We start from the raw sequence: 23,816 nt of genomic DNA on the forward strand, positions 1-23,816 counted from the left end.
TCTCTTAACATAAACCGTTAACGCCTCATCCTTACTTAAAGTGACTTATCTTCATAACCTCAATAACCACCAGCACGAATCTTGTGTCTGGAGGAGCTTTCAAGATAGCCAGACAACACAAGATTTACATAAATATAGCATAAGGGTTACGTAGAGAATAGATAAAAACAGATATGTCAACTGGTAGTGATGCTTTCTCATAGTCACAATAAAATTCTTTAGAGTATGATGATAATTTTCTATAGTAGAGAAGGTACAAATATGAGGTAGGGTATAAATACAGGCTAGTTGATAAATAATGTACTAGAAAGTTTAGTACAATATAACTGTTTATAAAAACATGAAAACAATATATTACATTTAGACAAAGAAGAAAATACTAATTACAGTTAAAAGTAATATTTTTCAAATCACAAAACTTTTGTCAGGTAAATGACCTGGGTTAATGTTTTGTTGTTACCATTTCAAATTAAAAATAAGAAATTGCATTTTTATCACTTTGAACAAAAAATAACCAACAACGTTACTATTAAATAAAATTTAAATAAGCTAGTCTATTGGCATAAATACAGGCTGCCCATTTTAAGACTGTTTTTCCAATCTCTTAACTTTTTGCAAGAAGTCTCTTTAGAAAATAATTTATAGATTTTTATCAGGGACCTCACAGGGGTCCAATTTTTGAAAGAGACAAAATTAAGATACTTAACTGATCTATAAATTTCTCACATAAGAAAATTCTTATGCCTGCTAAATATTTGAAAAAAGATAAGTTTATCTCTTTCTTGTTTAAAACTTAGATGAATTTAAATCATAGATTCATAAAACTTTTCTTTATTTAGATGAAATATTGAGGGGGACTTAGAGATTTCTAATTATTGAGAAGGACATAAACCCACGTCCCCCTCTCAAACAACACCCTTGATTTTTAAACCTAGAATTACCTATTTTATTGTATTAAATTACTGTCCAGTTGTATTTTTTCGTACGTAAGTCCTTCATTTTTCAATATTGATTTTTTTAATTATTATTTATAAAGATTTTACGAGTAGCCCATATTTATATTACCAATTAAAAAAGTACAATTTTGACACCTTTTGAAAAAAACAGTATTAAAACCCAGAAAGTTCCAATCAATTTTAACTTTATCTTGATTCTAATCAGTTGTTAATTACATTGGTAAATTAACACCATGAAATTAGCAAAATTATGAAGAATGCTCATCAGTGCTTAAAATTTAACTTAATTCTTATTAATAGTCCACTACATTTTCCCCATATATTAAAACAAGCTTCAATTTATCCAATTACATATTAACAATCAGAATTTATAGATGTATTGCACTGATTGCTTCCAATTTAATTATGGAGCAAATTAATAAAATAGAGAAATTAAGTCTCCAAGTTACAAAAAAGTTCAAGGGTCATTTATAAATTAAAAAGGTATTAGAAAACAAGTGGTCATTAAAAATCTTATATTTTGTGTACTTATTAAAAACTTCTCAGAATTATGTACTCAGAAATGAAATCCATTGTAATTAACATCCCTGTATGAAGAATTTAGTTCTTAATAGAGGAAACCTTCAACATAATCTTGAACTCGTTTTGTAACTTGGTTCTCTTTTCATAAATTTACGAGAAATGCAAAACATTATTTGGTTGCTCAGTATGAGAAAATCTATAGTTAAACTAGCCTCTCTCATTTAGGCTTAACCTTTTCAGACCTATCATCCTACTATTAGAACACATCTTTACATTACTCTATTACTCATTTTTATAATTTTTAATGGCAAATTTTACCAATTCAATGTTGAAACTCTTAAAAATAAGGAACATTGGCAAAACATCATGATATTTTGCTAATATTTCATATTTAAGATAGTACTTAGAATACAATGTATATAACCAGTCGTCAATATCACTCTAATTCATAACTCAGGGCCAAAGGGATTAAAGTAAACTTATAACTGAATCGGGTTTTACAATAAAAAGAAACACACTAGCAAATGCTAGGGTTTTTGTGATAATTTAAATGTTTCATAAAGAAAAAAATGTGTTTCTTATATAAAAGTTCATTAATTAATGACAGTCCTCTATTAACATAATAAAAAAAAAAAATTTTTACTTCAGTATTTTGCTTGATTGTGAGAGACATCATGGAAATATATATATAAGGTTACATGCTTCATTCAAAACTTAATTCAAGTATACCCAATGAATTTGTAATAGAAACTAGATGTAAATTAAGTATAAAAATAAAGTGTTCATGTTTTACAGTACCATGTTTAATAAAGTCAAAAGAAACCAAATCAGGACTGTCAAATGAATGATTTTTTTCTTCTTCCAAATATAGCAACCATGTCACTTTTTCTAGCAATGCATGAATATCATATAACAAAATCACCAGAATTAATATCTTGAAGTGCAAAAGATTTGAACTCGTGCCTTTCTTTTATTTTTTGCTGTAAACAAAATTAAATTTGAAAGTACTGCCTCAAACAAAAAACTGTGGTAAGCAGCTGTCGTTTCTCTTACTAGAAGTAATGAAGTTAAAAACTCAAGATTCATTTCAGCTTATGTTTATATATATATTGAGAACATCTATAGAAAAAAAATTTGCAAGCAGAAAATAGAAGTAATAATTAGATTAAAACAAGACATAGGAATTGATCATTTACAGAAAAGCAAACTTTTTTCATGGTACTCAGCCCATAATTTAATTTTGGAACAATCTATAAGCATTAATACTGAAGTTTATATAATTATCATTTAAAATTTCATATGTTTTGCTAAAATTAAAATCAGTCTGAAATTAATATTCGTTGAGTTTTTACAGTGTTAAATAACTCTCTGCTATACTGTTGGAGAATAATAATCAACTGCGCAAGAAATCTTAAAATAACTTTTGATCATGAATGCATTTACAAAAATATTAGTAGTTTATTAAAACATAAGCTATAAATACACTAGCTCAAAATTTTGCTTAAGTTTATTCTTTTTTAATTTTTTAAACTTTTATCAACTGCCACAAATGACTTGATTAACAGATCCTATTTTCACGAAAATTCTTTCAAGAAAAAACATTTTTTGAGTCACTTTTTTGTTTATTTTATGGAATTTTCTACCATTGATAACTTCACTGGAAAATTTTAGTGAGTCAATTCTTTATAAAACTTCCTAAGTGCCAACCAGATCTTATTTATTTATTTATTTTTATTTACAGATTTCACAGGCAAACAGCAGTTTAGGTTCTGTTCTTTGTTTTTAACAAAACTTGAGAATAAGTTGCTATAGCAAGCAACTATTTTTCATTTAAAAAAAAATAAGAAGAAAACTCTGCCACTTATGAAATTATACAGCTGATAGATTCATGTCAAAATACTTAATAAAAAACATTCTGAAATATATAATTAAAATATAAGCTGGTTTCTTGGTGGAATGTTCTCTTTAAAATATATCATTTTTTCAAAAATTCTATGTGCATCCAAAATCTAACAGGACTATTTTTTTTAAATTTTATATGCAGTGTACACATTTTTTCACTATTTTGTTGGAAAATGTTGTATAAAACAATATAAAAATATAATATTTCTCGATACTTTTCACTTCAAAAATGAACAAAAATTGGAACGACTGTGTTCAATGCAACAAGTAAAAACTAAATTTTGATACAGATGCTTTTAAGAAAAAATAAAATTTGTTTGCTGTATTTGTCATCATTAATCAATTTTTTAAAGAGAAAAATGATAAACTGACTTGTTAAAATCTGCAAAAGCTTAAGTTAAAATCCCACTATGAGTACCTCTTGCATTGTCCTTTCTCAAGAGATCTTTTTTTCTTTAAGCAATAGCAGTCACTTTATTTACCCTTAAAATTATTAAATCTTTAATAACTTACAATGTATATATTTATAAACACATAATAGAATTAGAAAATAAAATAAAACAAAAAAATTTTAATGCCGAAAAGTAAAGGCTCTCTTCAGGACACATTCCTTTACGTAGTGATATTTCGAAATAAAATATTTAGCCTAAGATAAAAATCCCTCTTTATAATGAATCGATACCACTAAAAAATAAAAATGCAATTGAAAATGAGTTTAAGATGAAAGCAGAAAACAAACTATGAATGAGGAGTAAAAAGTAAAAATGCCTTAAAAATAGATATACTAATCTAACAGTTAATCTAACAGTTAATAGATATACTAATCTAACAGGAATCACTGAGAAGAAGAAAAAATATAAAAATGTGCTTATAACTTATATCATATAAAATAATTGTTAAAAAATATATTTGATAAAAAAATATGAAGGAAATTATATTTTAGTACAGCCATCTATATATTCAGAAATTCATTTACATTTGCCATCATTAATAAATATCAGATTATTTAAATATTTAGTTTATACATCTTTAAGTTTAAGATTCTTTCAAATCACATTCGTAATCACAAGTGACAGTTGGCAGCTATGTTGTAAAAAAAAAGAACTAAGTTTTTTTATAGAGCTTTCTTCAATATTTTATAACCATTTAATTCAAAAATCTAAAATAAAATGGTTGATTACAAATTTCAAGAATTTTATAATAAAAATTACAATTGCACCATCTTCTAACAGCTTCACATGATCAAGCGTCAGAAAACGCAATCCTCTAAATTTTAAAAGCAGTAATACTATACTAGGGAAAAAACGTTTCAATTAATCCGTTACTGGATTTCCAATGAAAATGGTTTGTAACTGAAACACACTGTTAAATAAAAAGGAAATATCAAATTTTTTAAAAAAAAGGATGATTATCTACAAGTTTTTATTTTTGGAAGCTCTTAAGAATATGAGTTTCCCAATTGCATAGATAAAAATGATTAAAGAAAGGATCAACTCTTTCAATTAAAAGCTAAAACAAATGACAGAGTTTGGAGTACTGCAATGTGGCGATACAGTTACAAAATGGAGCATCATTTCATAATCATTGTTACTATTTTTCTAATTAATTTCAAGCACTTTTTTAATAATCAAATGACATGAAAAATTAGGTTTAGGTTTGAAAAAAATCTGAAAATATAAGAAATTTTAATACCTTACTATTCAACATTTTTGCATCATTAACCAATTAATAAAAATGATGTATCTAAATTTCTCACTATATTATATATTTGTCTTTGGGCTGAGGCTTTATAACTTTTTGTGAAAGAATCATTTCAATGTAATAAATTCTTCAAAAGATATGACAACAAATATGACAAATTAAAATAACAGAGTATCAAGTTTTTGAACCCTTATAGTATAGTTGAACTATAAAAGCCAATTCTTCAAAACTTTATCTCCCTCCCCCTTGTAGTGATAAATCCGAATTTTATGAAAAAGAGGTATGCTTTTTCAGAAAAAAGAGAGATTTTTGGTCAAAATAAGCATATTCGTTTACAGTTAAATACTTAGAGATTTCTTTGAGATATTACCAGAACAATTTACAGAATGAAAATCTGACCAAGCATTCAAAAGTTATAAGGGTGATTTTTTTTTTCCTGCTGACTACATTCAATTTGATACATTTCCACCCAGGCTGTTAAGTTACACAAAATATAACTTAAAACTAATGTATTTAACTGCTCATACCTGATTTTCATATTAATCAGCAGTCATACAGTAAATTACTAAGTGTTGCACAAACTATATTGCATATATCACCTTGCAGTTATAGATAACATTAAATCAAAAATTTTATATGGGCCTATCAAATAATAATATAATTTCTTTAATGTAATCGGCTTCACCTTCAATCCATTGTAAAATAATAAAAAACCTAGTTTCAATAAAAATCTAAAACTGGGTGAAACATATTTTATAATTAATATAGTCACTTAAAAGCAAACCTTAAGAAATTCATAAATGCAAACACCTTAGTACAGGAAAAATATTAAAATAAAAGTCAAATATAATAGTCAAGAATAATACTATAAAATTCCTCACCCTTGATAATATTTGCATCTTAATGTTATTGGCAATCGAAAGGGGCTACAGGTGGGTAGAGCAGAACTCTCTACCTACGGCAACACTTTACATGCTTTCCCCGTTAGACTGTGGAGAATCATAGCAAAAGGAAGTACGTTAGCTTCTGTCTTGGTTTTCAAAGAGATTAAAATCTTTTAAGTTAGAAAACTTTACAGAACTGAAAACTACATTAAACATAGTTCTAAAAGAAAGCGTCATGGAAATTTTAAAAAATATTTTTAATAATTAAATACAAAAAAAATTAAGAAAAGGAAAAATATCGTAGTACAATTCTCTACAAAAACTGAGAAGAGCCAAAAGTATGGAATCGGTCTTCCCCCAGATGGCATATTCAAGAGTTGCAATTGCGTATATTTTATGAGAAAATTATGAATAAAAAAAAAATCTTTGAACTTTTATACAGATGAAACTGAGTCATTTATGAATTAACAAGTTAATCATTAACAAATAAGTCATTATCAATTAACAATATAACGTAATCAATATCAATTCACTATATAACGTAATCAATATTAATTCACAATATAACGTAATCATTATCAATTAACAATATAACGTAATCATTATCAATTAACAATATAACGTAATCATTATCAATATTACATTATCAATTAAATCATTAACAAATTTTCTGTATTTTATACTTCAAAATTTTTTAAAATAATTAAAAAGTTTTATACTTCATGGTTAAGAAGATACATAAATCAATATTACACGCTTGTTTTAATAATTATCTTTAATTTATTGAAGTCATAGTGCATTTATCCTATACAGGCTTTCTACAGCTTTAAATCCAAAATTACGGTTCATTTAAAATTATTGACATTAGATTTCTATCTAAAAAGGAATCGATTATGATTTAATACACAGAAAGTAATTTCCAGTTAAAATTTTTCACTCATTTTTAGTCATAAACCATTTTTAAATGTTTGGATTATTATCTTACATATTTTAAGGACACTTGTCATATTGTTTTTTTTTTTTTTTTGGTTTAACTTTTCTTGCATTATAATTTAATTTTTAACAAACATTAACACATTATTATTCTAGTCTAATTAACCTATTTAAGACATACATATTGTAATAAATTACTTATAAGAGAAAGAGACACTTTAAAAATCCAATAACTGGTCTAAAGAGCCATAAAAATAAAAAAAAGTCAGATACAACTGTTTCAATCATTCAGTATTTTTTTTTCTTCATAAATTACCCTTTCGAACCATTGTCATACAGTGCGCAAAATAAAAATCAGACTACCCCAAATAACTTTTCATCTAATAATCACATCTTTGCATCCTTCTATTCAATCTTAATGGCCCAAGGGAGTGATTTTTAAATATTCCAATTAATAAGAGCATGACGATATTTTAAGTTACGAAATCAGACACAAAAACGTACTTTCTCTGAATAAACATACCCTTTTTTTTCAACTGACCCCCAAAATATAAGGGTGTAGTTGCAATCAGGGAAATATGGTCCCAATAGTTTGGTCAAAAGCGCTCTTAAATTTTGACCCCTTAATGTTAGTTTTACTTTTTGCGTATTTCGCTATATCTCTAAAACATTTTAAGTGAACTGAAACATTTTTGCACATTTATAAAATTCGTTGATCCGAAGATTATGTCATACAAAAAATAACTTTTAGTAAATATGTATTATTTTACTTGATAATGGCCGAAAAAATTGTGAATTGAAAGGTATAAAAATTTTATATCACTTTGAAGAATGTAATTTTAGATGGTAAAATACAAAATTTGAGCAAAATCGGCCAAATAGTTCCCGAGAAATCTAATTTTTTAAATATCTGACTTTTTGAAATTGAATTTCTCAGGAACTTTTCAATCAGTTTTGTATTTTGCCAGGTAAAATTATATTCTTTTAAATGATGCAAAATATTTTATACCTAACAATTCAAAATTTTTTAGACTATTATCAAATAAAATAATAAATATTTACTAAAAGTTACTTTTTGCATTGAATTATTTTTAGATAAATGAATTTTATAATTGCATGCGAAAATTCTTCAATTCGCTTAAAAAATTCGAAATATAAGCAAAAAGTAAAATTAACATTGAGGGATCCAAACTTAGGACTGCTCTCCTGATCTAACTATTGGGGCTACCCCCTAAATTTTGAGAGTTAAAAATCCAAATCCGTAGGGAAAAAAGGCATGTTTATTCAGCAAAAGAACGTTTTTGCATCTGATTTCGTAACTTAAAATATCGTCTGCACCTATTATTTAGCATATTTGAGGTCAACCCTTTGAGCCATTAAGATTGAGTTTAAGAATGTGAAGAACCGATTATTAGATCAAAAGTTATTCAGGGTGGTCTCTTTTTTGTTTTGTTTGGCACACTGGACATTATCCAGAATATCTCTAACTTACTACTAATTTTCTAACCTCATATCTTTTTATTATTAAGAAGAAAAACAGGAAGAAAAAAATATTGCAAATATCTATACAAAATTATTAACATTAGACAGAATAAAAACGTCTTTTTTTTATATATATTTTAAGTATCACTTAATTATAGATATTTTTTCAGTTTCACTTTACTGTATTACTATTACCAGAGAGCTTTTCCATGCAATTCTTTGCTTTTTGTTTATTATCCTTACGTGGGACATTTTAGATTAGTCCTACAGTACTAAGGCAGGATTAATGATATGCCTATACATTTGGCACATCATAATGAAACGATGAGAAGAAAATCACTCCTTTAGTCTGCATAACTCTAATAATATGTTAAAAGTTACCCATAATTTCAGATTTAATATACATAAAGAATATGGCTAATACCCTAGTAAAGGATGGTAGACCTTGAAGTGCCTCTAAAAATCACAGACTAGAATATAGGATAATGAAGCATACATTTAAAAAAGTAAATGTCACATATTGGCTATATATACATATTTTTAAAAAAAAACATTTATTTCATCATTATTATAATTGTTCAACGCTTTTAAATAACTTATTAAACAGAATGATAAAGTGTTATACTGAGTGTCAATGATTTCAAAAGCCCATGACCCTAAGAACTTCTGAAAAAGTCAGTTCTTGTGCACCACTTGACGAAAAACATCAAGTAGAACTAGCTATATCGCCATCTACTTTGCACTCATGAATTAATACTAACCCTCCACATTTGCACTGATTTTCATTACAAGCAACAGTGCACCTTTTACTTTCAACAATACTAACAGTGGTTGATGATACCATTTTCTTAAATGCAGACTTTCTACCTTTTTAAGTACTTGAAAATTTTTCATCTACTTTAATAGGTGAGAAAAAAAACTGTATTATCAAAGATTGTTTTAAGAGCAGCTAATACAAAAATAGGAATTAGAAAAACTTACGATTTCCAAAATTTCATTTAAGAAACAAATTATGCTTATAAAAATATTCTTATTTAATAACTCTAATGGGTTTTGTTTTAATACACATTTTGTAAGCCACTTCTGCTCAGTGGACTCAAGTAAACTGTAATAAGATAATTTCTTTGAAACAAAACAGGGTTGAACTTAGAAAGTTTGAAGTCAGGAATACCAAATTCCCCAGTTTGTTGTTCTTAAACCATTCGTCTCACACCTGCACCAAAAGGTGACAAGGTCTCAGCTTTTTTTTTTTTCTTCTCCTGAGTGCTGACTGGAAATGTCATCCATATGTGACCATTAGGAACTGACTTAATGTACATATGAACTGGTACTTTTATTTAGCTTAAAATTATGGTTTATTAAGATTATTGTCAAAAATTATAACCAAAGAGGTATATAAATAACTTTTTATTGATATTTAACCAGTGTTCTCCCTAAGCGTTTTTTGAAGGGCTGCCCGCCCTCTGATCCCAATAAATGGGCCCTCTTTGTAAAAATAAACAGACATCCATTAAAAACACTGCCTTTTTTTATTGATATTCCATTATGAAAAAAAATATTTAATTCACAGTTAAAATAATAATTACACATTGGTAAAATTTATCTGTGTTTATGGGTTTAATCTTTTTGATCTTAATGATGTATCTTGCTAATGCGTGAAGATCTAATTTCTAAGATATGTCACAAATTATTTCTAAAAAATATTATCACACTTTGAAATAGATTAGAATAAGTTATTAATATTTTATCAGAAACAATGAAAACACAATTAAGAATAATATGTTGAAATAACTTCAGCATCAAAATTAGCTTAGTTCATGCTCTTTTCAATTATATAGTTTGTTTTTTCTTCTTTTGTCAATTTCCTTAACATATTCAAGTTAATAAATATGCACAAAAAAAAGCAAAAATTGGCTGACCTAAAATTTGCTGAGTTTTTAAAATACCTTTTAAATCAGCAGATTTATAACTATGCATGCAAATACTAAATACAACTGTTTCCTTCTATTTTTTAAAACTTAAGAAACAAAAACATGCTAAGTACCACATAATAATAAACTTACAAATACAGGGTAAAAAATACAAATCATATCAAGAGTAGATTTTTACAGAGGACAAATTAAAGTAATGCACATTAAGAAGGAATTTCAATTTTATTAAAAATTATTTTAAGTAATATTTCCTTTAAATTAATTTCAAACTCGAAAAAGCATTTTCAACTATTTTCTAAGTTACTATTTTTTTAGTTGCTATTTTCTAATTTATAAAAGATTATATTAATTACATAATTAGTACTGTTCATTATAGGAACCCAATAATATATAGTCCACTTAATACTTTGACTCTCTGAGTTATGGCAACACAAAAATCTTTAATGAGCTTTAAAAAAAAATTATTTTCAATCTATGGTACTGATCAGAAGATTGCTTTTTATTATTCTAAGGGTACTTATCACTCAAGTTATTATGGTTGGCATTCTTATTGTATTAAGTTGGATTTTTAATAGGTCTTGTGTCAAACAGAAAGGTTAAAAGAAATGCAACCAATAAAGTGGTGCACTTAATATATAAAAAATTTCCCAAGAAAAAATAACAATAACAAAAGTTAAAAAGGTAATGAAACAAAAAATCTTCAGCTTTTCAATGTTAAACTTTTGATTCCAAATTTTTTTTTGCTTAATTAGTAGTTTTTCATGTTGGTAACAATGAGCAAAATACAATGTAAAATATCATGCATTTGTACTTAAAATTTAACTTCACATAAACTTAAATTTATAAATTCAACCAGTGGTTATAACTAAAATATACATATTATTTATAAAATAACAAAAATTGAACATGTCTAATATAGAAAATAATATCACCGAGAAACACAAACTTGTTAAAACCATATTCTAAGGATAAGATCTTGATTCGGTATTAAAAAAATATTATACTTTTGAACACTTTCTTTTTTTTTACAAACAAAATAATATATTTAGGGAATACATATTATTTTTATATAAAATTATTATAAAGATGGATTTTAAAAAGTTTATAGAAAAGAGTCGAGAACAGAAAAAAATAAACTATACTAACATAACATTTGATAATTATCTTCTGTCACACTAACATCAATATGTAAACTAGAATTCATTAATTAGTAGTTATTAGATAATCTAATTAAATATAAATAAAGTCAAACAAAACAGCTTTAAAGATATTTTGATAAGCAAAAACAAAAAGTATCAATACTCACATGTCAAATATAATTTAAAACAAGATAATAAATAAATTTGTAACATAATATATTGCATGAAATGTTACAAGTTACCAAAATATAGGCACACAATCAATCAACTAGTAAGTTAAAATATCCTAAACCCAATAGTTTTAATTGATATAAATTATATAGAATTAAAATTACATAAATGACATAAATGGACTGAATTCTGTTGGTTGCCCAACAACATTTGTTCCATCATGTGAGCTAACAGTAACAACATTTACTCGATTCTGATCAGACATCATAGCAGGAACAGCAGATGGTGGAGTTGGTCCAACATGAGGATGAGGATGCTGATGAGTATGTTGATGGTGGTGGTGATGATGGTGATGAGGTTGGTGATGTCTTTGTTCCATAAATGCTACCTGATAATTATGAGCAGCAGCTGCTCCCAATTGTTGTAAAGCAACTGCAGCATGACTGTGAAGAGCATCTTGATGAGAAGACTCGTAACTATAAACCACCGGTGCTGGAGGAGGATTGTTAGCTCCAATGGCAGATACAGCTGTCTGTAATTCAATATGTTGCTGAGGCTGTAACTGGTTGTTTTCAGATTCTGGAGGCTGGTTTTTATTTGGGGGAGAATAAGCACTCACTTCATAACCCTGCCTCCTTTGTTTCCTAGGCCTATATGGTCCTTTAGCAGTTGCATTTTCGCCATGATGCTTTCGAAAGTGTTCCTTTAACTTATCTCTGCGCGAACTACAATAATCACAGTGTTCGCATTTAAATGGTTTTTCATTTAAATGAATACGTTCATGTCTTACAAGATGGCTTTTTTCAATAAATGCTCTTCCACAAATGGAACAAATATGGGAACGGACAGCTGTATGAGTTCTATGATGGGAGCCTAATTGGCTTTTCTTAGGAGTACTATATTTACAATTTGGAAAATGACAACGAAATACATCGCCTGTATGAATTCTCTTATGAGAAAATAGATGTGATTGATATTTTGTACTAAATCCACAAGTATCGCATAAGAAAGGCCTATCTTCACGATGTGATGCTAAGTGTTGATCTAAACTAGCTTTAATAGCAAATCTTCTTTCACAATGCTCACATTGATATGGTTTCTCACCAGTATGACATCTCATATGGCAGTCTAAATTTGCTTTTGTACGACACCTGTGATCGCATTCATCACATTTAAAAGGCCGTTCATCAGTATGCCGCATACGATGAGACAAAAGAAATTGTATTCTGTCACAAGTATATTCACAATTTTCACAGCGAAATGGTGGGCCTTGGAAATGTGTTTTGACATGGCTGTAATATTCTCTATTCCATTTACATGTAAAATCACAAACTTTACATTTATAAGTCACATCTTTTGCATGTATACGAGAAACATGTTGCTCTAATCTGACAGAGCTATGAGCAATGTAAGAACAATTTGGACATTTTACACCATCTTTCCATTTAGATTTATTACCATGTCCATTCACAGATTCTTCCACACTGGAATCTGTAGCACTTGAACTACCTTCATCGTCATCCTCGTCGTCATCATCATCGTCATCTTCAGTATCAGTCTCTGACACATAACGTTTTTTACCAGACTTAGAATTTGATTTGTTACCAGCAGGAACCACTTGTGATTGTTTACTTGAAATTTGATTTTTCGGAGATTTTGAATTTTGTTTGGCAGTTTTTGAGGCACTCTTTGGAGCAGGCTTGGCAGATATAGTACCAGATGATTTACGAGTAATTTTAATGGGAGGAACTGTTTTTTCAGCTTTTTGAAGTAAAGATGATCTTCTTGTAGTCATAGTAATCTTCCTTGCAGCTAAAAAATAAATAAAAAAATTTTTTGAATTATAAACCAAATGAACTATTAATAATATAACTTTTTTTTAATTTACAAAAAAATAATCTTAAATATTAAATCTATCAGTTTTTAATTCATCTAGGAAACTTTTAACTTCAGTATACTCCCAGATATCTAGGGTAATGACTAAGGAAACTTAACTGAGTTTCTTTTATAATGTACAGGGTGTACGTAATAAAATAACCTTACTTTTATTTATCAACCGGATTAGCAACCAAATGTACATTTGATTGCTAAAACTCTTGATTTAAATTCTAGACTTTTTATCAATATCTTAGCAAAATAGCTCTTTTTGAATTAAAATCTTTCAAGTATCTTTCCTATAACTAGAGGAATCTCAAAAGTCAATTGATAAAAGTTCATATAGAATATTACCTAAAGATCCAAGTGTTAATGAGTTGAATAAAATCTGTCGTTAAAAACTATTCCTAATCATCTGAAATATTTTCTCACGCCTACTAGCATATTTTCTGGCACATTATCTGTGGCGGCCTATAATTCGCACGTGGCATTTTCAGAAGTGAGACAAAAATTAACAACGTATAACCCACACCCGAATTTGAAACAATATCTACGCAAATTTTGAACAAGACATAATTTTTATTAAAATATATATCTGGTTGTTCGAAAAGTAATTTCGTTTTTCCGAAGGAGGATTTAATTGCATTTTTTGGAAACCAACTTCACACTTAAACCGCATTATCATTACATGTTTTGAGAGCTGATATGGCAAGGCTTGTGTGTGAAAAAGTTCAATTAACTCTACTCAGTAGTTTTTGGTTGGTATCCTTTTCAATAGGAGAGCAATAAGCAGCATTTTCGTCATTTTTTACTTTTTTACTATAAAAAAGGTAAAAATGCTGTTCATGCCAGAAAGAAATTAACAGGTGTGTATGGAGAAGATGTGCTGACAGTACGCCAGTGCCAGAATTGGTTTGCAAAATTTTGATCGGCAATTTTGATGTCGAAAATGCAGCACGATCTGAAAGGCCGGTTGAAGCTGATAAAGACACGATAAATGCATTGTTGATGCAAATCCGCGAATAACAAGACGTGAGATCAGTGAGAGGTTAAATTTATCGAATTCAACTGTTTATGACCACTTGAAAGGCCTGGGTCTAACCTCGATATATGGGTTCCCCATGTTCTCACTGAGAGAAATTTGTGTATCACGCTGACGTCTGTGATTCACTTCTCAAACGTCATGAAAATGATCCAATTTTGAAGTGCATCATTACTGGGGACAAAAGATGGGTCGTCTATAACAATGTCAAACGCAAGAGATCATGGAGCAAAAAAGACGAACCGGCTCAAAGCATTTCGAAAGTCAATATCCGGCTGTCTGTTTGGTGGGATTTTAAAGGAGGTTTTTTTTATTTTTTAGCTTTTACTGGATAACATAACAATTAATTCGGAAGTCTACTATCGTCAGCTGGACAAACTGAATGATGCACTTCAATAGAAAAGGCCAGAATTAATCAACAGAAAAGGTATAGTGCTCCACCAAGATAATGTGAGACCTCATACAAGTTTGGTCACTCTCCAAAAGCTTTCACAGGTTGAATGGGATACACTGCCACCCCCACCATATTCTCCAGATCTAGCGCCTTCGGATTATTATTTGTTCTGGTCACTGCAAAATTTCTTGGACTGTAAAATCTTTACTTCAAATGAAGAGGTAAAAAATCACCTAGATCAGTTTTTTGCCAGCAAAGACCAAAAATTTTATGAACGTGGAATAATGCTACTACCAGAAAGATGGCAAAAGGTGTTGGACCAGAATGGCCAATATATAATTTAATAAAATATTTATTCATTATATGAAAATTGTCTCTCATTTTCTCCCCCAAAAAAACTAAATTACTTTCCGAACCCAATAAATAAAATGGCAAATCTAAAACAAAATTAACAAAATTAAATACATTATTAGCTATAATATATAAATGAAAACAATAAAAAGTATCAGGTTAATAGGTAAGTAAGAAAAATATACACAACATAAATGAAAAATAATATTTAATAAACACAGAAGTAATTTGAAAGCATTTAAAATCTTTCAATATCAGACATATCTGAATCAGAATTAAACAATTCTAAAATGTTTGCATCGGTATCGCTATTGTCATCAGTATCACTGATATCGTCATCAAAATATGTGCTAGTATTGCTTTTCAGCAGTTAAACAATGGGGGATGCCATTTTTTTAAAAACCGTTATTTATTGTCTCAACAGACACATCTTCCGAAGCATTCAAAACCCATTCACATGCGTTATTATAAGAGGCATGTTGATCTTTTTTATTAGAACTAAACTCGTCACAGCCATCTATTCCTTCTAATAATATCTAACTTTAGCCTTGAATGATTTAATCCCCACATCCAAAGGCTGAAGATATTTAGTCAAGCCAAGGAATGATGGATAAACACAGAGAAATTTTTACATTGATTTTTAGTTACTTCACATATGTGCACCCGCATTGCTTGGCTTAAAAAAGCTCCCTTCTTTTTTCGCCAAGTGGATGACAACCACGAAGTCATGACTTGGTGAATTTATCCACCCTTTTTCATTTACTTCCACAAAGTTTCTTTTGGGAAAGTGTTCTTTAGGTAAAGTTTTTCTCTTAAGAATTATTATAGGATACATTTTTTTTGCCAGCTCCTGAACAGGCTAACACCACAGTGAAAGAAATCTGCTCATGTCCCGTAGTTGCTATGGCAACCAAATTCATCCCGCAGTTTTCTATAGGTCGGTTTGATGGAAATCAAAACTCATTAGAGTTTCATTTGTGTTTATAATCTCACTAGCTGTGAATTTGTTCTCTTTGATAAGCTTTCTGTTGAATTCCAGAAACTGTAAGACTTTCTCTCTCCAGTGTTCAGAAAAATTTTGCATAATGGTTGTACAAGCTCTATTTGTAAGTTGTGCTGTCACATGAAGTTGTAGCAGCAGGATGGCCAACCAGTAAAATTTTTATTCTTTTCTTTTGCCAACAGTCGAGCATGCAGTTGTATTTTTATTATTGATACGGAAAATCTCCTTTCTCTTCCGGGGTCTGTCCAGACATTTTGTGAAAAGTCCGTTTTTGTAAAATTGTGAAATAATTACTCGTAATTTGTGAATATAAAATAAACGTTAAGTCACATTCTTTCAATCAGGGTCCGCTTTTGTGAATTTGTGCAAATAGGGTCCGTTATTACAAAAAAAACTTTCTCAAGGAGTCAACACTGTAAAATTATAATTAAAAAAAGTAAATTTTAAAAAATAAACAGCAATTGCAGCTACTAAATTAGCGATGCAACATACAAATATTTGGTATTTAGCCTATACTGCTGAACGCAGAATATTCACTTCGAACGAATAAAGGAAGAAGCGTCTGCAGAAGACAAAATTTAGCTCATTTACATTTGTCTTCCCCCCCCCCTCCTGGGATGGGTTTATTCGATTAACAAAACAATAATGAAGATAAACAAATCTGTGAAGGGTCCGATTAAAAGATAAATTATTTTGTGAAGGGTCCGTTTTTAAGTTAAAATATTTTGTGAAGGGTCCTTTTTTATGAAAAGATATTTTGTGAAGGGTCCGTTCTTATTAAAAGATATTTTGTGAAGGGTTCGTTAACGGACGCAAATTTCTTCTAAACAGACCCCTGCTCTTTGATCCAGAATCCATCGGACCATGTCACTTTCTGGGTCTGGCCATGAGGGCTTCCCCCTTCTCTTGCACAGTCTTTTTTTTTTATTGGAAGCTTGAAATTTTCTCTTATTCTTCCACCAAAGCCTGATACTGGATTTTTTGGATTTTTTTAAAAAATTAGAACTCAAAAATGTTAATAAGTTTATCTATAACATAATTTTTGATTTAGAAACTAGGCCAATTAAGATTTTAAAAAAATACACCGGGAAAAAAGCTGAGACTGAACTAACAGACTGAAGCAAGATTATTTGTCTGAACATTTAGTAATTAAGGGACAGTCCCTAAATTCAAACTATTGTATGTTATGATTTTTAAGAATTATTAAGTGTGAACATTATCAAATAAAATATGAAGATATAAGCATTTCAAAACAACTAAGTTTAAAAGTGTATCAAAACTAAACAATCAAAAATTAGTGAATAAAACCACACATTTAATAAGTATTTTCACAACTTAACCAAGTAAATTGATCATTAAAAGCATTGACTGTAATCTGAAAACAAAGAGTGCAATATTACTTTACATTTTTAGATGATGCAAATCTATGGCAAAAGTTAGGAATGTTTATTTATATTTTCAACAAAAATTATGCAAAATTGAAATCGAGAAAAAAAAAACCTTTTTGCATTCAGGGAGAAGAATTGCATCTCAGTAGAAAGTAATAAATAAGCCACATCTAAAAAGAAGTTTATACAAACTGTCAGTAAAAAGGGGGCAGAAAAAATCATAAAAAAATATAATATCAAACAATAATGAAGAAATAAAATCCTTCCATTCAAATGGGGTTTTTTTTAAAAATAGGACTAATTTATTGTGTTTAAATTTAGCCCATTTAAGGGTTCCTTATAGGAAATTCAATACCATTAAATGCATCAAACATTTAAATAAAATATAAACAGAAAATATTTAAAATAAATGTTTTTGTGCACATTAAGCAGGTGTATTTTCAGGAATTAAGGGTTGATGAAGATAGGGAGCCAAATGAGAAAAAGAGGTGATGGTGAGAGAGTAGTGAATGATGGTAATTTTTTTTTGTGACCACTTTTTTTTAACTTGGTCAGCATGTAAGGAATGGCAGCCATTAACAGGGATCTGTCTAGGTTTTTCTGAAGGATACCTATTTTGGAAAAATTTAGACATAATTTTTGAAAAATGAAAAATTATATTAAAAAATCAATACAAAACATGGTAAAAATATAGATTTATCGTTTTTTGAGGGATACAAAAGTAAAATTTTAAGAAAAAGTATTTTGTGAAACTACCGTTTTTCCTTAAGTTGAGTTTGTGAAACTACCGTTTTACCTAAAATTGAATTTGTGAAGGTACCGCTAAACGGTAGTAAATTCGACCCGGACAAATCCCTGATTAATCTTGCCCTTTACTTACACACACTTATTTACCAAGCTTCTAAAGTTTGTTCAAATAGTTATCTCCTTAATGAAAAGCAATGTTCTCCTTAAATGTTTTTAAAAGGGTGACCAGACCCTCTTGCCCTTTTCTTAAAAAATAAGCAGCCTTTTTATGTTATTTTTTGGGAAAAAAGGTTTTCTTAATCACTTGTTTTAATAAAAAAATCCACTTCTGATTTATTTAGTGACTGATAATTATTTAACTTTAATTTGATTATTTCATTTTAGTAAAATTTTTCTCATGTTGTCTAGTTATAGTAAAAATTTGCTTGATATTCAGGAAGAAAGGATATTAATGAATTTTCTAGTAATTTTAAATTTTAACATTATTTTATTAAATAAATACCTTTTATTTAAAAGTGCACCTTTAAATGTTTATTTTCTTATAATTTTCAGTTTAAAATATAAAAAAAAGCTTTAAAGTCAGTTGTTCATCGATTAATCCTTTTTTTAGCTTACTTTTCCTGAAGAAAATTATACACAGAGATTGTCTTTTAGCATGCTTTTAATTTTTTTTTCAAAAGCTAAAAATTTTTCTGCAATTTTCAATAATAAGTGAGGATTACTTTGTGAAATACAGTCAAACCCCTCTATAGTGAAGACTCGGTCGTAGTGAACTTTTCTAGTGGTCCCGTCCATATTCCCATTCAGATAATGTTATTTCAGACGCTTATAGTCAACAGCTGAGAAATTGGTAAATCGGTTTTAGTGTACTTAAAATTTTTAATTCTCCAAATTTCTTTTTCAGCCCTCTAATTTCAAATTTGTCCTCTAATTTTAAATTAAATTCAATTGAAAATTTGTAATAATTTAGTTGAAGATCTTTCAGGTATCCAAACCATGACGCAATATCTGAATACATATTTTAATTTAATTTTTTGCATCCTGGGGTTATTGTCAACCCCTATACCTGTTTCTTATCTCCCTTCTATTATCTTGGTCAAACTTGTTTCTCTGTTCCCATTTCTTAAACCACTATCACATGCTAGTCCAGTGTTGCCAGATTGGTCTACAAATAGCTGATTGGGCTACTTTTAAAAGTCCCTGCTACTGAAAATCAAATTTGGGCTACTCATTATTTTTCGAACGCTACAAATCTTAAAAATGTGCTACCGAAAATATTTTAATCTTTTTTCCCCTTCCCGTAATAAAATGATTCTGAAAAGTCTGCAATTTCCTTACTTTTTAACACATTCGCCTTAGTTTTGTTCTGCTGTGCAGAGTCTATAATCTTTCCATATCTATGTTTCAAATTGTTGACTTGTAAAATCGCAAAGATATGTACGAAAAAATGCACATCGAACATGATCGGGAAAAAATCTTTAGCTCTAACCATTATTGACCGTTTATCTTTGGACTAATAAATCACATGGCTTTAAATCTGAGTTAAAACAAAATATTGAATTTGACGAAAATAACGTAATGCATTAAAATGTTACTAATTTTCTTTTAAATTTTCTTATATATATATATATATATATATAACACATTTTTTTGGGCTACAAATTGTTTGAATCCGCTACTTTTGGAGTGACCATTCGCTACTTTTTAATCTTAAGTTCTACCAACACTGTGCAAAATAATATGTTATAAATTACTAAATAATATGTCTTGCTAAAAACATATGAGTTTTATAAAAACCAAAATATACCTAGGAATTTGAAAAACATAACAGTAGATAAAATTGCAATGGTAGCTGAGCAAAATGATTAAATGTTATTTGCTTCAATTTTTATCAAAGACTTGAGAACTAAATCTGTGTTAATAAAATAAAAAATGGCGATCTTAAAATTGAATAACTTTTAATAATAAAATAATTTTAATGTAACAATCGGGGTTATTTCCGTATCGTGATCTGCCTCGCCAAGATGCCAAATAGATTTTACACTTGCAATTTTGTTTTAAATAAACATGTTTGCCCGGTGGTGGCTAAGAGTTGGTCCCTTTCTGTAATGTTTTTTTTAGTTTCTCGCAGGCCACTGCCCGGAAGTTTCCATGACTTGGCGATTATTCTGCCACAGATCATGATACGTATATTTCCCCTAACAATCAGTCTACATTAAGAAATAAAAAATTATTGTGTAGCAATCTAAAAAGCCTTAAAAAAAATGGTTGCTTTGCAAAGCAACAAGTAATAAATAGCTACCAAATATTGTACAGTTAAACAAGAAAAAAAATTAGTTACAAAAATACTTAGAAACAAAAATATTTTTGAAAAACCTCAGATTTTCATATTGGTATCTACAGCAAAATAATTCCCTATTTTTAGCAACTTCTGGCCAAACAGAGTGGCCTGCGAGAAACTAAAAGAAACATCACAAAAGGTGATCAACTTGAAAGATATAACTCATAGCCACTCAGGAACAAACCATTAAAAAAAAATTTTTAATCATTTTTGAAAACTCAAAATCACTTTGGGGTCTTGGCATGTATAGTTGGAATGAACAGATACCGACACAGAAATATCTCTAAAGCAAAAAACTCGATTTTTTATTAAAAAGCTAGGTGGGCTGTTTTGTTTTGTTTTTTTTTTTTTTTTTTCTTAAAAAAAACTAGACAGGCAACAAAGACAAACTTTTTATAAAAAAAAAACATTTTTTAAGCCCTAAATTGATTTTGCAATTTATCACAAATACTGTGATAGAACAGTATAGAGGATATTTTTTTTAATTTCTGTAAGTCACAATTAGGCGATCAAATCTATACTAATCTTTCGCGCTAAAAATTAATCAAATAAAATAAATCCTAATTTTTAAACATGAATGATCTTCAATCAACAATATGTGGGAGTGGTGCACACCAAATATTTTAATCTTATTCTGTTCTCTTGAAACCAGTCTTGCTTAGAAATTTTTTTTTTAAAAAAAACAGCAAATTTAATATTTTCAGTGCAAGTAAAACCCCTCACATTGCTTGATTGAAAATAATCTTTATACTTGGAACCCTAAAGGGAAATTCACAAGCTACTACTTACTAGTTTTTAATTTTATTTTGCGAGAAGCAACTTTACGACGATTTGGAGGTGTTTCAGGACTTTGTTTTTCATCTGAACTTTGACTGTCATCATAGTCATTATTAACACCACAGTCAGGAGCAACATCATCAAAGCTACTATTGCTCGTATCATTATCCGAGGATACCTTTGTTGGTTCTTCCACTGGAGGAGGCAAAGGGCATTTTTCTTTTGCTTGTTCTTTTTCTAATGGAGCAACAGTAATGGGAGCATTTTCTTCACTGCTAGCAGCTAAAGGATACTTCTGCAATCCATGTATTGCTGCAGATATAGCTATATTCATAAAACTATCATTATCAACATTTGATCCAGCTCCATATTGAGACTTTAAAGAAGTGTGTAAACTTTTAAATTCTGGTAAATCAATTTTGTTTTCTTCAAGACACATCAACAACAAATACATGCATTTTGGATTCTTCACATAAAGCGAACAGGATTTCATGTGATCTTCTAAATATGGACGTTCAATAGAGTCCCAATTAATAAATGTAAGCAAAGTTCTAAAATCACTTTCCCTTTTACTAGCATCATGTTCTACCCACTTACAAATGAAGTTAAGCAACACATGTTGGGGAATGAGACACTGTTTTTCTTTAAAAAATGCTTCTAACTTAGATATCGTAAATTCTAAAATTTCATTTTGATCGAAAACTTCAACAATGTGATTGTGAATAAAAGCAGATGCATTTTTGTGCAGAACAGGTAAATTGTACTTCTCTGCCATCTCTCTAACTGTCAAACAGTTAGAAGGATCTAAATACCTATCTAAATATTCCGCACAATAATTTTTCAATTTGATTACAAGAAAATGATTCGCCAATCTCAATAATTCAGACACATTGTTTTTATCAATAACTACAGCTCCTGTATACATATAATTTAAGAGTAATTGGAATGCATCCAAATTTTGACAAGTTACAGTCAGCTGTTCTTTGATAACTTTGTGAGTTTTTAATACAGAATCAAAGTACGGGCTGCATGCAGCCAAGACATTTCGATGGGCTTGGAATTTTTGACCCTGAACGTGAAGCACGACATCACAAAATCGTCCTGCTTCACGCTGACTCCAAAGTTTTTCCAGTACAATACATGCTTGCTGATTTTCTGTAAAATTCATGGCACTCGCTGGTATCAGCGTTGGTACTGCCATGACCATTGCTACGCGAAAAAAGAATTTAGTACCAACATAAACTATAAGAAACAAAAATTATTTTGAAGATTCCACTTAATTAATAAACAAGAAACTTCAGCTTTAGAAAATATGTACATTAATGATTATAAGCTTACCTGTAAAAATAATCTAATCGCTGTAATATTAACATTTTTATTAAATTTACCTAAACACGAGTTTTTAAGAACGATAACAAATATGAAATATTAGGTGGACCAGCTCATAATGGAAAATCGGACAAAACTAAGCCTAATCTTAGGGGAAATCCCCAAGATAATTTTGTGCAGATTTAAGTCCAGCAATAAAATTAAAATAAAGCAATAGGTAGTGGACTTTTTCAACCCAGAAAGCATGTATAAGTACTTAAAGGAGAAAAACTTTGTATTTCACATCTGTAGATTGTTTACATATATTATGGCTACTTAGTATCGTTTTTGGTTTTCAGTTAGCAGAAATTCAGACAATGGATGCCCAATTCGAAATAACAGAAATATTTGCTGCCATTCTTTCCCGAAAAACAGAACGGTTATTAATGCATCGCCCCGTTTTGCGTTTGTGTTGCGCTTAGAGGCCATTCTTACTGTATACGATTTTTCTACCCGCTGGTGCGAGTGTTTAGTTGTTGTTATAGCTTATTTACGTCGCACTGGAGCTGCTCTATGGGCTATTGGCGACGGTCTGGGAAACATCCCTCAGGATGATCCGAAGACATGCCATCAGAATTTTGATCCTCAGCAGAGGGGGTGGCACCCTCGCTTCAGTAGCCCGACGACCTGCACGGGAAGTCCAGCACTTTAAAGTAGATCAGTTTAACGAGGGCCAATACCGCACACCCTCGGTCCCTACGGTGCGAGTGTTTAGAAACAACACATAAGATGAATTGGCGATCGAAATAAACCATAGGTGGCGTAGGGTAGAACTCTCTACCTATGGCAACACTATACATGCTTTCATCATAGCGTGTGGAGAGTCATAGAAGAAGGAAGTACGTTAGTTTCTGTCTTGATTGTCATATAGATTAAAGTCTTCTAAGTTGTGAAACTATATGGAACTGA

General features: G+C 29.4%; 1 protein-coding gene across 1 annotated transcript; it reads right to left on the bottom strand.

Annotated features, from left to right (window-relative positions):
- Nucleotides 1–9,890: 9,890 nt before the first annotated feature.
- Nucleotides 9,891–23,286, bottom strand: LOC107446661 (uncharacterized). The gene is made up of 2 exons (XM_016061359.4): nt 21,552–23,286; nt 9,891–13,433 (listed from the first exon to the last, which is right to left on the bottom strand). Exons 1-2 carry the CDS (start codon nt 22,744–22,746, stop codon nt 11,782–11,784), a joined length of 2,847 nt encoding a protein of 948 aa, XP_015916845.3. The 5' UTR covers nt 22,747–23,286; the 3' UTR covers nt 9,891–11,781.
- Nucleotides 23,287–23,816: the final 530 nt, after the last annotated feature.

Source organism: Parasteatoda tepidariorum, chromosome 11, assembly GCF_982258835.1.
Source record: "Parasteatoda tepidariorum strain Cologne lab strain chromosome 11, Ptep-v5.0, whole genome shotgun sequence".
NCBI classification, from domain to species: domain Eukaryota; kingdom Metazoa; phylum Arthropoda; class Arachnida; order Araneae; family Theridiidae; genus Parasteatoda; species Parasteatoda tepidariorum.